General features: G+C 43.2%; 1 protein-coding gene across 7 annotated transcripts in view; it reads left to right on the top strand.

Annotated features, from left to right (window-relative positions):
- EXPH5 (exophilin 5) overlaps positions 1–16,073 on the top strand; it is a 70,778-nt gene that overhangs the window by 45,908 nt on the left and 8,797 nt on the right. For 3 of the 7 annotated variants that reach the window (XM_026505810.4, XM_026505814.4, XM_026505816.4), the window contains 2 exons: positions 6,259–6,307; positions 12,956–13,091. In XM_026505810.4, coding sequence (XP_026361595.2) covers positions 6,259–6,307; positions 12,956–13,091 — 185 coding nt within the window. The remainder of the gene's footprint in view (positions 1–6,258; positions 6,308–12,955; positions 13,092–16,073) is intronic. The other 4 variants (XM_026505811.4, XM_044386686.3, XM_044386685.3 and 1 more) reach the window with 2 other exon arrangements.

Below are 16,073 nucleotides of genomic sequence, written 5' to 3'. Positions count from 1 at the left end.
CAGAAATTCCTTCCACATAGTTCAGCAAGTACCCAAGAGTGTAGGGTATGAGCTTACAAATGCAGTCTTCCTAGCTGCCAGAGGGGATCTGGGATCATAGGATCCAGACCCCCATGATTCCAACAATGCCCTCCCCACCATGAATACGTGCTTTGCGCCCCTCCGTGTCTCATGCTACCACGCGATCCACAGCGAAGTCGCCCTTTCAGGGGGTCCACTTACGTTCTCAAAACTGTGTCACCAAGTGCCGCTAGTTCATGAGGGCGATTTTCGGGATGTGGATCCTCCCCCCTCCTCCGTTGTAATCCCAAGGACGAGGGCAAAGTGGAAAGACAAGGGAACTAGTTAATCAGGCTCATGAGTAGCATGTTCAGTTCAATGGAAGATCCCCTCTTTTCTTTAAGAACCATCACAGTGCTTAGCATGTGTAAGTACCCGCTGCGTGGTGGTGATAAGAGCGGGCAGCGGCTCTTGGGCGGGGCTGAGCGTGCGCCCCTTACCCTGAGGCTTCGGGAGGATTTTATTTTTCCCTTGAGATGCGAACAGCCTTGCTGGACCCACCTTGCTGCTCCTCAGACATGCCCCAATTTGCCTGATCCACAGGGTGTACACAGATCTAGCTGCAACCCCAGGTTACATAAGCAAGACATTCAGCTACTGTTTTGGAAAATTGAAAAGGCAGATGATTTTTTTTCCCCTGGATCCTGGCCATTCTCTTTTTCTCTCTGTCCCTCACTACACATGCCGCTCACTACAAATGCCTGAGTTCAAAGACACACAAATCCAAGACACCTTGATGGAAGGGAAGTCAGAGTCAGTGAGATCCTTCTTTGGAAATGCTCCTTCTGCGAACCCAGGTGTGGTCTCCACCGGGTGTGATGACACAAGGAAGAGGCGCGACAGGGGGAGTGGTTTTGAGTTTCCTCCTGGGTGGCCAGTGGTGTTCCCAGGCTGATCATTAGTATAATCTCATCAGCAATTTAAAAATAATGGCACTCAGGCCCCAACTCGGAGATTCTGATTCAGAAGGTCTGAAGTAGGGCACAGGGAACTTCATTTATTTGTTTATTTTAAATTCTCTGGGGTATTCGGGTGCTCAGCCAGGTTTGGAAGCGTCAGCAGCCTAGCTTCCTATTCCCACTGCAGGAAGGGCCGTCAGAGCACCCTGCGTGGGTGCTGTTAGCCCAGATGATAGTTTCTCTTCTGCTTATTTATCGAGCTTTTATCAGAGTCTTACTCTGGATCAGATATGTGGTTAGTACTGAGGATAAAACTATGAAAATAAGGCACAGTCCTTTTCTGGAGAATTCTGTAATCCAGTGGGGAGCAGAGGGGCATTGCATGCTGTCAGGCCGAGGTGCCCCACAGAACTCTAGGATGTGGCAGAACATCATGGGCTTATGTATTTCTTATGGCGATTTTCTGGCAAATGACAGTAGGTATCTTGAGGAAGAGGTGCAGTGTGGATTTCACACAGGGATACCATCTGGCCTCGCTGCAGCTGGGTGACAGCCGAATACACCGGTGATTATGGTGTCATATGGTGAGTGCTAAGGAGGGTGCATGGTATTCTGGCCATGAGAACATATAGGAGAAGCACTTAATTCAGACTCGAGGACCAGAAGCCTTCCTGGAAGAGGAGAGCCATTGCCAAAGGAAATACAGGACTGAGCTTCGTAATTAAGAGTCAGGAGGTTGCACCAGGCAGAAAAATTGACACAGCCAAGGTGTGGAGACTGGAAAAAGCAAGAACTCATCTAGGTCACTGAGATTCAGTGACCCAGTATAAGGTGAGACCAGTAAGAGATGGAACGGGAGAGGTTGGCAGAGGCCATAACACAGGGACCGGTGGTGCTAAGGACATGCAGTGTTAAGAAGCTTGGATTTGATCCTATAGACAATGGGACGGCATTAATTACTTTTACTTTAATACCATTTTTCCTTATTTTATATGTATGTATATATTTTATATATGTGTGTGTTTCTCTTATATATATATGTATATGTATATAAATATCCAATATATATATTGGGTAAAGTTACCCACAACCCGCTGCCCTACACAAACACTAAAATATTTTGGTGTATTCAATGCATATGTGCAGGTACAAATCTCTATCTTATCCATTGCTAGTCTTTCTTTCTTCCTTCCTTCCTCCCTTCCTCCCTCTTTCTTTCTTTCTTTCTTTCTTTCCTTCCTTCCTTCCTTCCTTCCTTCCTGCACAGTGTGGAGCCCAGTGTGGGGCTTGAACTCACAACCCTGAGATCAAGACCTGAGCTGAGATCAAGAGTTGGATACTCAGCTCACTGAGCCACCCAGGTGTCCCTCTGTTGCTAGTTTGTAAGCAGAAGAATGACATGATCAGATCTTCATTTTATGAAGATCATTTTAGTGTGGTGCTTCTTGACCAGGGGCAGTTTTGCCCCCCAAAAGACATTTCTGATTTTCACAACTGAAGGGTGGGAACTCTGGGCATCCAGTGGGTAGGGGGTCAGAGATGTTGGCAAGTACCCCATGTTGCTACAACCACCACCGCCAAAGAAATGCCCTTAGTGCCGAGGTTGGGAGATTGATCTGGGTGCAGCACAAAGATCAGACTCGAGGGGGCAAAACGCGAGTCAGAGAGACCAGGTAAGGGACTGTTAAGATGACGGATGAGGTAGCAGGCAGGGAGGAGGGCAAACAGCGGCCAGATTCATGCATGACTTAGAATGTAGAATCAGGAGAACCTGCTGATAGGATGTAGTGGGTGAAGAAGAAGGAGGAATGGAGATGAACTCTCCACTCCGACTTAGGACACTCAGCAGGTGCTGGTGATGAAAGATTGTTGGAGCAGATGTGATGAGACTAAAAAGGAACACATTTGCTTATTTATTCAATGAAGAGTGCTCAAGGAACACTGTGCATGGCACTATGGAAGGAAGCATGCAGCCCTTGCTTTCTTGGGCTTTAGTCCGGTGAGGACACAGAACAGAAATAGAGAGATGTAGAATGCTAGTGCTAAGTTGGGGAAGTTTCACATGCTCTAGGAGCACATCTGAGGGAGTGTATGGTAGATTAAGTCTGGAGCCCAAGAGGTCTTCCAGGGAAAATGACATCAGTAATGATTGTTCAAGCAGATGAGAGTTGTCCAGGCAAACAGGTGGTAGAAAAATGTTTCAGGCACATTCTATGCAGATGCTCAGAGCTGTGCCAATTCATCATGGCAGAGGGATATACAAAGGTGAGATACGAGGCTGGAGGGTGTATGGGGACTAGATCATATAGAGCCTTATAAGTGCAGAGAAGAATTTGAACTTTCACCTGAGAGCAAATGGGAATCATAAAATGTTACACTGGGAAGTAGCACGATTCACTTTATACTGATCACTCTGGCTAAAGTGTAGAGAGTGGATTGGAACAAAACTTGGAGGGAGAGGGACGAGTAAGGGACTAGTGCAAACATAAAGGCAGCAGATAATAAATGTCTTAACTGGGGTATAAATGGGGGAATGGAGAGGTATAGGGGGTTTCTGATTGTGAATTAACAGGATGTATTCGTTGATTGGATAGGAAGGAGTAGGTGTGGAAGGAGGACATGGAGTCCATTTGGGACACGGAGGGTCTGAGTGGCCTGTGGTCATCCAGATGGAGCTCCTCATCAGCCAGTGCTTAGAGCATGCTCCGTCAGTACGTGGGGGAAGTCACCTGGGGTTCTGGTTTTTAAAAAGAATATTCTTGAACCATGCTCTAATGTACTAAGTGAGAATTTCTTAATGGTATCTGCAAAGGCATAGAGACAAGAGTGGCTATTTTATGGAAGTGAAATACATTCCACGAAGTCTAAGTTACAGGTACCTATAGATGAGCGGAGTGTGGGGGGCATAAGGCTTGAAGGGTGAGCGGTTGTCTGGGAGGCTCATCAGACGAAAGAAGAGCCTTGCATCAAGTTGAGATTTTGGATAATACCCTGTAAGATGCTAAGCAGGGGACTGGTGTGATTGCATGTGCATTTCAGACAGATCTCTGTTGGTGGTATGAAGGATGGAGAGGAGTCCAGGAGAGACATTATAGAAGTCTCATAGGCAGAATGAGCACGTTGGAGACATGGGGTTGTGTGTGAGAGACCTTCAAGCTGTGGCCTCTGCAGGGCTTGAGATCAAAAGCAGAAGATGAGGTAGCTTTGTGTCCCTTGAAATCACTGGTCCAGAGCACTTCTACCAGCAGAGCTCCCATGATATCACTGCTGCTTTTATTCACTCTGCAAGTGAAAGCTGTTCACATCAGAAACATAAATTTACTTTTAGGAGGGCCTGAGAGTGGGTGCGGAGACTCTGGGCCTCCAAGCCACCTGAGTCCTACACCCAGCCAGTAAATCCACAAGGGCACACGGGGCCTTGCGCACTGTCAGGGGACATGTATCTCCCCCTACCCCCCTTGCACAGCACTCCCTTGCACTTGGTGGCACTCTGTCATGCTCCTGCCATCCTCTAAGTCACCCTCCTGCCTCTCTCGGGAACTGATCCCTGCCCCGGCTACCATGCTCCAGATCAGATTCGGGGCTTGGGGAGCCGCGTGGGCGCGCGGTGAGGGCTGCAGCCTCCGGGGCTCTGGAAAGAGTCTTCACGCTCTGGCATGTTCTCTTGGCTCCGGCGAAATTGAATTACTTGCCAGTTCCCAAGCTCCCTGGCTCTTGCCCATCTCCAGGTTTTTGCTCATGGTGTTCCTCGCCTTTCATAACTGTTCAACCACCACCTTCCCCCTGTCCCCTTTCCTGCTTGCCCCCGAGCAAGTGCTCACCAGCACCTCTGCATGGTCAGAGCATTTAACTTAACATCTCTTTATCATCTGCATCACCTCTTTGCTTGTATCTGGGCTCTTTATGTATCTACTCGTTCCTACTGCAAAAGCTCTCCGAGAGCAGGGTCCCTATCTCAGTCCTATTTGTTTCCGCCAAAGCGCTCAGAACAGTGCCTGGCAGGAAGGCAGCCTGACAGGCTCGGTAAGGCTGTAGGGGGGAAAGATTAAAAATAAAAGCAATATTCAAGTTCTAGATATTATTCATTTAGAGCTGGTGTTTCAGAGTAATGTGAAACACAGTTCATGATATTAATTTCAATTTCTGTTTAAAATTTGAGCTCAACTGTCAACTATATCTGGATATCTTTAACATATAAAACTGTTTGGCTTCCCAGGTTTTATTTCCCAGCTCTGGGGAACTATGTATGAAGCAGCTAGGAGTTCGAATAAAGGAAAACCGTATCTTGCCACTTTTGACTGATCTCACCTAAAGTCGTAGTTCGTTGGTCTAATGCTCGGTTCCCTTTGCTGTTTTCTTAGAGAAGGAGAGGACCTCATTTCCTACAGAGCAGTGAGTCATTACCATCTATTAAATCTTAAGCTGTAATTCAGGCAGAGTGCCCCTTGGCATAGGATTATGGATCTAAAAGATCAAAATCTATCTCAATTTGGGACCCATGTCTTGTAAATTTTTCACCTACTGAAACTGAGAGAAGCTACATAAACAGTAAAAGCGTAATTGTTCTTCAAGGTGGTTTCATAGTGAATAAGGCATCTTTATAAAAATAAGCACCCAGAAGCCATCTTTGTTGGGTTTGCTTTTTAAAAATTCCCGTGTGAATTGTTGAGTCTGGCCCTGACCTAATCTCTCTTTAGAATAAAAGTGTATGGAAATAGAAAATCTGTTGCCCGTTTGCAAGAAGAGTCCATGCGCCAGACTGGTTAAGAAGGTGTGCTCCGGATTTGAGGAGCCTGTGGCCGGGTCTGAGCTCATCTGCTAACTGCACACTGGGCTGTGTCTTCTGACTTCTCTTTGCCTCCGTCTCCAACTGTAAAATGACAGCAGTCATAGTATCCGCTTCTCAAGAGTGATGTCTTTAAATGAGGTCACATGTGCACACAGCATGAGAACACTGACACATAGTAAGCCCGTAACACGTGTATACTATTTTTGTTATTATGTCTTTATGCAAATTATGTCTTAATGTAACCACTTAATGTAACCACCACTATGTAACTTCTTCTTGGCTACCTGAGTATTAAAGATGTAAAGCCTTGATCCTAAACAGTCATAGGAAAAGGTTTCTGAGATTTTTTTCAACAATGCACTAACCAAGAAATGTCTTCCTTTAGGACATTAGAAATACATCTAATATATTCTCAAATTATTAAGATATAACAGCACATGTGCTGTTGATTTTCCTCCCAGTAAAAGTTAGGCACTTCTTCAAAGAAATTATTTCACATTCTTTCCACAGATATGACAGCCATGCAGGACCTCCTGTGTCTGTGAGGCGAACCATTACGGTGAGTAACCAGAAACTAAAGGTTACGCTAAGGAATTCAGAATTAGTGAAATTCCTGCTTGGCTGCCTATGCAAGATAGGCCTCTCCTTGGCTCAGTTTTAAATTTACCTTAGAAGCTTAGATTTGCCCTAGAGAGTTCAATTTCCCAACTGCTGTAGGTCTCCGGGTGGCTCTGCCAGGAAGGAGTGAGACCATCATGGGTCCCCTCATGCCATCGTGGCATCTCTGATATTCCACCGCGGGTCACTGCGCTACAGTCTTGAAGCACCGGGCAGCAGAAGAGGTGAGAGGCATCCACTGCCACTCTTGCAGGCCGCCGTGGGTCTGGGCTCGACCTCTTGTGGACAAGATCATCATTTGTGTTCAGAGTGGAAGCCACTGATCAGTGGGATGCATTTGGCTGGAATAGTTTCACAGGGAGAGACTGGCCCAACACAACCCTCCACCGAGCGCTTCAATTTAAATGTATCTACTTGCTTACAGGATGGAGCAGCTGGACATTTTTTGTGTCCTGCTTTTTCGCGGTCTTTTGATCTTCACATGCCTGTGTCTTACTGTGGGACTCGTGTTTTGGAGATGAAAGAGAATGTTGGAAAGGACCTAAGAGTGCAGGAGGAGGGTCTTAGTACTAGTACCTCCCCCCAGCCCTGTCTCTCTTTACAGAAAGCGTGGTAGAATTCTGGTGAGGAGTATATATAAACAGAGGTTCTTTATTTCAGAAACAAAAGAGAGCCCCCTTTCTTCTTCAGGGTACTGCTACTTCTCTCTGAATAACACTGACCCCTATCGCCTTTATATGTGTGAGCCCAGACACAGCACCAACAACCTGCTACACTCTCTTGGAGAACCGCCATCAGCCGGCACTTGACAGAGATCATTCCATTTAATCCCCAGGGGAAGTCTATGAAGTATGCTATTATTATCCCCATTTTAAAGATGAAGAAACTGGGTTTAGAGAATCTGAAAATCATGTTCAAGGTCGCTGGTAAATGGTAGAGTTGAGATTAGAAAATCTGGGTTTCTATAACTCCACAGCCGGAAGTCAGTAATGCCTACAGCTCTGTCAGCCCTCTAGCCCTGTTTGCTTACGAGCCCCGCTGGCTTACTATGGGCTGGCTCTCCTTTCACCGAGCAAGGGACTGAAGTGTCGTGCATCCAGTCCTGCTGCACGATTCTTCCGTACTCTTGCTTTTCCTTGGAGAAGGACTCAGAGCTCACCTGCCCTACAAGTAGAGAGCTATGGGGTCTGAAGCATATGAGGAACACAAAAAGAAATGCAAATACCTAGAAGTTAGCAAACTGTAGAGGTAATTTGGAATCCTCAGGATCTGAAAACCCAGTCTGAGGATTAATAATCTTTCGTTGGCACCATTGATTGCTGCTTCCATTTAACCGTTTTACTACTGGGAAGCATGTAGCTCTGCAAGGTGAGATCTGGGAAAATAAATGAAACTCAAAACAGTGATTGTTGACTCCAGTTAATAACTTTTATAAAATTTCAGAGAGAAACTGCTGAAAACAAAGGTTTTGTATGACGTGTAGATTTCCATTGTTTATTCATGGAAATCTTATCCCCTTAACCTGCAAACAGCTGGAAGTTGACCATTGGTGCTGAGGGGTTCTTGCCAAGATCTGAGGTAATAAACCTCTCATCACTTGGTTTGCAGCCTGGCAGGAAGTTTACAAAGGGGATCCTGGTATTTTATAGGAGATTGTGCTACATTATTAGATGACCTTCCACTCAAAGAGAAGACAGCTGCCATGTAAACATCTTCATCAGCTTAAAAGAAGCAAAGGGTTTCAGAAAACAGAATTTTTAGAGCCAGAGAGTAGGTTAGAGATTTGTAGCTCAGTGTTTCTCCCAGCCTCAGCACTACTGACATCTTGGGCTGAGTAATTCCCCGTTGTGGGGGCTGTCCTGTGGATCACAGGATGTTTGGCACCATCCCTGGCCTCTGCCTACTAGATGCCAATAGTTCTCCTCCACTCGACTATGACAATCAAAAGTATCTCCAGAAATTGCCAGTGTTCCTTGAGGAGCACACTTTTCCCCCAGTGAGAGCCACCTCCTTACAAGGGAGGAAACCAAGGTCAAAGTAGTCACCATTTGTGAGAATAGAGATAAGACATATAGCATTGGCCCCTTGATCACTCCATATCTCTGAACAGATTTTGGCAGGGCCTAATGTGAAGGCATCCTTCGAGCTCTGTGCCCCCAGAAACACATCTCCAGTGTACTTACCATACTGGGCCAGCGTGAGCTCCCTGCAGCTGGGACGGTGTCTGCTCACCTGCCTCTTCCCATTGCTTGGCCAAACACTCAGAAATTGGAAGAAGGAATGAATGAGTGCTCTTAAGCTGCAGGTACAGTGGTGGACTTGACCTTTGCAGGAAAGCAGACACAGAACAAATTCAGCAACACCTTGAAAAATTAATTTGTTGACTCTGCCAAGGTGTTTGATAACATCAGTGAGCTCAGGCTTCAACTCCGACAGTGGCCCTACAGGTTTGGCAACCCGAGGAAGTTCTCAAATGGTCTAAGGTTACTCCGTGACAGAAGGTTTGTTTGTCTTGCCAGAATCGCAGACAAGAGCAGTAGAGTGAGCCGGATTGAGTAAAAGGCCTCATTTTGCTCAGCCTATTTTATGTACCATGTTCGAGAATATAACTGAGATCTTAAGAGCTAGCATATTGAGATTCTGGCTTCTAATTCTTTGGAACGCTTTTCCAGTTCATTCAATGGTAAGCCTCAGGAGGAGTCCTCCAGGAAATCCTCTGTAATCATGGAAGAATGGGAGTGGCTAAAAAGTGGACTCACTAAGTGCTAGACACCATGCTAAAGTGTTTCATAGCAATTAATTCATTTAATCTTCGTAGTGACCCTGTGGGGCTGGGGGAGGGGTATTGCTGCTCTTGTCATTACTGTTCTATCTTCATTTTACCAAGAAAGAAATGAAGGTACAGAAAGGTTACCTTGTCCAAAGTTATACCACTTGTAAGGAGCAGAATAGGATTTGGACCAGTGTAGAACTCATGTGTTTGACCATTATGCTTTCTTGCCTCAGACATGCTTTTCCAAGTCCTAATATTGTAAACACTTGGTGTCTCGGTTTTTGTAATGATCTTTACTAGAAATCTCATATATGTAATTTTCTACCTTGCTGTATAGCATTAGTCAGTCCATAGCTGTGTTTGCATGGAGGGCCTGGAACGTGTAAAGCAAGGTTTTCATTCACAGAGTTTGTCATCTAATGGAAGATCATGTCCATGAGTAGAATACCAGTAAAAAGCAACATAATAGAAAGAACAGGGTTAGGGGTCAGATCATATGAGTGTTAGCAGCCAGGGCTCCCGTTTATTATTCTTATGAGCTAAGTAAGGCACTTACCCCAGACTCCGTTTTCTAGCTGCAGAATGGGAATGATAATCCCTACTTAATTCGCAAACTTGTTCTAAGGATCCAGTGTGAGAGAGTGTTTTGAAAGTATATTGAAAATGGAATACATGAGTGATTTTCTTCAAAGATAAGCTGGTTGTTGTCAAGGAACTGGACAAAAATGTGGTAGAGAAGTTCAGCAGTGGACAAAGGGATGGTGGCAAGATGGTGTTGGAATCCAGCTCAGTAAATCTTAGTGAGTCTCTTACCTGCTGATGCTGAGCTGGGTGCTCAGGACACAGAGGCGAATACTAGGCTTTCTGAGTTATTGTAGAAGTTGGTCTGTTTCCAGGGTCCTGACCCCTTTGTCTTCAAATCCCTGATTTCCTGGATCAGGGTGGGGACTGGAATGTGTGGCAGGCAGGAAGGGGAGAGGTCTAGTGGTAAAGTAAAAGTGGAAAGAATGTCAACAACTTCGGCAGGACATCACAGGTATAACAGGCACCATAATAGGTATAAAACCACTGTGGTAACAACTAATTCTTTCCGGGGAGAAGTGCTCACAGAGGCGGTGATCCATGAGCCGGACTCTGAGGGATGCATTGCTAATATCCAGGAGAAGAAAAGAGAGCAAAGATCAGGAGCAGAGGCGTGGAGGTCTAGGAGGAAGGGCACGGCATTCTGGAGAACTGGGTGTGGTGAACTTGGAGCACAGCTCCCTGGAAGAGAGTTGGGGAGGAATGGCTGAAATTAAAGGTTGGAAGAGCACTTCAGCAGGATTTTGCTTCATGGGGGTGTTTGAACCTCATCCTCGAGGCCAGGAATGGGAGCAAGGCTTCATCTTTTATGGCAACATCATGGCACGGAACACTGTTTCGAGGAGGATTCTGAATCCAAAACAGAGCCCCGACTGAGGGTCCGTGTGTGCTCCGGGCCCTGGAGGGATTTACCTCCATTCTAAGACCAGGGAACATCTTCAGCAGCTCTCAGACCTGCATTTGGCCTCAAAGATGCTTCCAGCTTGGACATAGTGTACTCATAAACTAATAAAACAGTAAAGAGAGGTGATTCAGCCTGGGTTCTGGAATCTCAGAGATGGGGAAGGAATCCTTCTCTCCAACAGTGTGACCTGAAGCAAATGACACGACCTCTTGAAACTTCATTTTTCCCAAGTGTGGTTTTTCCCAAAGTGGGAACGATCATAGTACCAACCTCATAGCATGGTTAGGATAATGAAATAAGGTAACCTGTATAAAACCCTAAGCACACGGCCTAGATTATTCAATGTGCAGTCGCCGCTGCTGCTAATAATAATAATAATTAATAAGAGTATTCATATAGAGCTCAAACAAAAGCGATCTATAGAGCAGTGATTGTAAGCCTGGTACCTACCATTGACTAGCAGTTACTTTTTTTAACCATTTCATCAGTGAACAAAATATCCTTGCAGAGTTAATGTTGAGTGTAAATAAACTCTCCATATTTTCTCTTCGTCCTATAATTTGACCTCTGTGTGTGAGAAGCCTCCTTAACATGTTGGACGACTAGCGTCGGTCTTGAAGCAGAAGCTCCAGGCAGACATATAACCCAAGAGGGTAGTATTCAGGGTCTCTTGGGGGTAATAGTCCTTCCCAGCTGTGAGAGGTTCATCTCTTCACCTGAGCCCTCAATCCAAGTATTTTTCACTGAAGTGTAAATTCTCATTATAAAAGCATATGGTGCAGGAGGCTGAAAAGGTTGTGATCTGATCTGGTCTATATAGTGGAGAGCGGAAGTTCATTTGGGTGTTAAAGTGCTTGAGAGACAATGCTATTCTCTTACTCAGATGCATCTAGTCTACACGAATGATCAGTTTCCAGTTTTACTACAATTGGTTTTATCTAGTTGGTATCTCACTGTAGTTATGTTTAGCCTCTCATATTTGTTTACTTCTGAATTTTATCTTAGTTAAATTATGCCCAAAGATCTACATAAGTTATCACGGGATTGTTTCACTCTTATTCATACATCTCTGTGTGTCCTCCATTCCATTCCTTGCCCATAGAACTGAAAACCGTACGTCAGTAAATGTGGGCAGGGCTCCTACAAAAATTAACTGACCTAGATCTCGAGAAACAAACAGGCAGGAGTGGAAATCCTGGATTGCCAGGAATATAGAAATCAGGAGAACCTGGGGTTTGGAATTGGACAGACCTGTGATGGGGAAGTAAAAAGTCGGAACTCTGGAAACATTAGAGATTTGGTCTTCAGCATTCAAGGGGAGATGAAATGTAATGGCAAACATCAAAGGGAAAGAGAAAACTTGGAGGGGACGTGGGATCCAAGCAGCAAGCACTGGGTAGCAGAGCGAGCTGATAGCAGAGACTGAATGGGAAGTGATTCCTAATATTGTGCAGGGACAGGTGTAGAATGAGTTAGGGAAGATCACGGATCACGAGTGACAGAGCTGGTGGGACAGAGGAAATGCAAATGGAGTTTTGGCAAAAGAAAGTGAAGGTGTGGGAGTGGATAATCCCCCAAGGTCATGGAGGCAAATTAAAGCTTGAAAGTAAGTCAGTGATGGATTTGGAGAAATCAAGATAAACAGTTGCTGTAAAGACAGGAAAACAGTATTAGCTATATGATCATTCTCTTAAACCCTGTAAAACTAGCAGTGGTGTTTCAAAACAACAACAGTAACAATAACAAACATTTACGAGGTCATACTTCTTAGCACCTTTGATTCACAACTGTATCAGCTGCTTATGTCAGTCAGGGAGCTTCTGCCATTCTGCATGAACTCCACGGATAGAAATACCTTTTGTTTTCCTCTAAATGCATCAAGCTCACAAATCTTGAGGTCCGCTACAAGCTTCAGCTAGTCAGCTCTTCATAGAGCAGGGACAGTGCTAAGAAATCTAAAATTCCAGCCACTGGGGTCATAGAGACAACACTCCCAATTCAAGAGAGGTCAATTTCTTTCCTGTTTTCCAGGAAACTACCTAAGACTTGTGTAGTGCTATGTAAGTTTATAGGAGTATTTGGCAGAAAAAAACTCAATACATCGCTTCAGGACTCATACTAAAATAATTAGTGCAGGTATAGAGAAGTTTGTGATCACTTGCAAATGACAGAAATGATGAAACATTATAAGTTGCAAGTAAGTGTTAGAAAAATTGATTTGCAGTCCTTAGACTAAGAATTTTAGGTTTGGGACATTTTTCTGGGAACATGTGAGTATTCTGGCAAGAGAAGTTCCAGAAATAATACTGCATTTTCTGTTTCAAAATTAGCAGGCAAAAATACACAGCTCACCTCTGGAGAATCCACCAGTTGAGAGTGCATTTGTCCCCAGGCCAACAAGCATGAGGGAGGGAAGTGGCATGTCCCCGTGGGATGCCTCACTGCTGGAAAATGAGTATTTCCAAGGTAAGTCTATGCATGAAACTGCCTTTGGCACTCCCTGCACTACAGCAAATAATGATTACAGTGTGTATTAAAATGCTCAAAACTTACCAAACCCCTGTACTTTCTTTTTGAAATCCTTTTGTTTACCTTATCTGAAGAGGAAGCTGTTTTATGCTATTAACACAAATATTCAAGAATCTTATATTTAAATATAATATAAGCAAATATGCTCAGACCAAGGCTAATAAATCAGTGGGATGATAATAATGTTTAATATTTAACCTCAGGTAAAAGGAAATGCATTTCTAAGAAATATATCTATAAAGTTTACTGTTCTTAATCTACCTTTATTGTTCCCAATCAGTACCTCAAAACATGTGATGAAACCTAATTGTTGTTGAACAATTAACCTTGTACAACAGATAACAATAAAAACAGAAACATTCCAAAAGTAACCACATGCACATGGATCTTATTATTCTATAAGCATAACTCACCTCTACATAGGTTATTCTGTATCAAAATAAGCCTGACCATTGGGACAGTGAACTCTGAAGTCATTCACCAGCTTCACCCTGAGAAACTAAATTCGGTTTGCAAAGGCAGTGACCTCCCCTGGGCGCTGTAGTTGGGACAGGTGGGGTGGTCAGTGAGAGATGTCCAGCTGGGGGGGTGGGGGTGTCACCCTTGCAGTTATATGGTTCCTGGCAGAGACCTTGCTTCAGAGAAAAGAGGCCCAGAGGAAAATCTCTGTTACAAAACAAAGGTTTTGCTGGTACAGGAGAGCTACTGTTTATTACATGGAAAAAAAAAAAAAAGAGAGAGAGAGATTTGGCTTCTCTGAAAATAAAGAGGAAATGGAGGACAGAATTTTTTTTTTTTAACCTCAAGACTAATGAATAAAATGGCATTTTTGAATAACTTAAAATCCTGCTATTGGGATGTTAAGAGTAGTTACATCTGGGGAGGAATCCAAGTGATTTTACCTTTTTGTTACACTTTCCTGTATTTTCTCTTATATATTACTTTTGTAGGCAGCAAAAGACTTTATTTAAGGGGGAAAAACTATGAATAGCTTGAAAGGGAGAATAGAAATCAAACAGATTTTATTATAATTTGTTTTAAAGACAGATTTTTTACTCATTACCTTAATTTGTTTTCTTTTTATCTCCCCTTGCAGTTTGGCATTGTTCGATTTGTATGTGCGTGGATATATAGAGTTATTTCAGAGACGGGAGATAAATAATTTTTTTCTTCAGCATGATTCCCTGAAGAATTCCTTAGTTATAGATTTTTAATTCTCAAAATTAGTTCTTCTGCTGGCTCTGCAGACTTAAATTTAACACCAGCTTACAAATACAGTAGGGTTGGGAAAATCTGGAACAGACATCAAAAATCTCTTTAGCACATGCCTGAACACAGTTGACATAGCCACAAATACATCCCACCCACATTCACAAATACTGATATGTCTCCCTTTCCCTGTCATTGAAGAGTTAAGATCAGATTTTTTAATGACAAATAATTTTAAAGAACCAAGGAGAGTGCCCCATTTTATGTAACTCATAAGAAGGAAAAATGTGGCTTCTTCAGCAATTTAAATCCTATAACTTATTTCTCCTACCCAATTTGATTGTCATGAACGAACATTTCTTCAATAAATATGTAATCTACTTATTTGTATTTATTGTAACATGAATATGGTAAAATATATCCATGACAGGATGGGCCTTCAGGAATCTTGAAACCTTAAACAATTATGGTTCTATTTAAATTCTGAGAGGTTTTTCTTGTGGAAAAGAGGTCAAATAGGAGGAAGTAAACACGATTCAAAGAAATACCAACCAACTGAAAATATCCTGTGACTTGTCTGAGGTCGCAGAGGCTGGGGTCCTTGTAAGCTTGATCTCTGGGTTTGGGGCTGCCCCAGGGTCCTCCGTATTATAAGGAGGTCACTGAGCTCTGACTTGGACACCACCCTCCGACCTTGCCACTGAGAGAAAAGTCAACGTTGCTTAACAACAGCAAGTCCAAATCCTTGTAACATCGTGAGCTTACAGTGAAATCATCTTTATAATTCATTAAAAGAGAGAATGAAAAGTGAGCTTTTATGGCACAGGACTCAGGAGACAGACGGCCTGTCACCTTGACAACCTAATCTGTTCATGCCTAGTTTCCTCATTTATAAAATGAGAATTATAATAGTACCAATCTTATAAGGTTCCGTGAGGATTTAATGAGTTAATAAGTTAAGTGTTTAGAACCGCGTCTGACACAGAGAGAGTGCTGTATTATAGGGGAGATAATGGGTCTTCGTTTTTCCAGGAAAAACAATCTAGCATTAGCATATCATTTAACAATATTGTATAGAACTTTGAATTTTCTGTATTGCTCAAATGCATCCAAATAAGTATGTGTATAAATTACATGTGTTAGCTTTTGGTGGCAAAGCTGTTTTTTTAACAGTACCAGTGAGAAATCATGTGTTATTTACAGACTCTCATTTTTATTGCAATCCTCTGAGGTAAACATAGTGGGAAATATTTTAGCTACCTGTGACACAAAAGATGAACAACAACAACAAAAAAAGCCAAACGCACAATTAAATTTTTGTTGTTAGGAAAAAAAATGTATCTTTATGTCTTTAAGGCATTTATCGAGGGTTAATTTTGAAAAAGCATGAAAAAGAAACTTCCACCACAACCTTGAAAAATTCAGAATATCATAAAAACATAGTCAAAATTAATGTCATCACATTTATATAAAAATAAAATTATAGGGGCACCCTGGTGGGTGGCTCAGTCAGTTAGGCATCCAACTCCTGGTTTTGGCTCAGGTGTTGATCTCTGGGTCATGGGTTCAAGTCCCACATTGCGCTCCACGTTGGGTGTGGAGCCTACTTAAAAAACAAAAAATAAAAATAAAATTTTAAATGATTTTATTTCTTGAAGAGAGACCCCAACAACTCAAATTACTATTAGACGGTAAGATGTTATACAAAAA

This window comes from Ursus arctos, unplaced genomic scaffold (assembly GCF_023065955.2).
Source record: "Ursus arctos isolate Adak ecotype North America unplaced genomic scaffold, UrsArc2.0 scaffold_22, whole genome shotgun sequence".
Lineage (NCBI taxonomy): Eukaryota > Metazoa > Chordata > Mammalia > Carnivora > Ursidae > Ursus > Ursus arctos.
The sequence above is the reverse complement of the archived record's forward strand: the minus strand, read 5'-3'. Positions and strand labels throughout refer to the sequence as shown.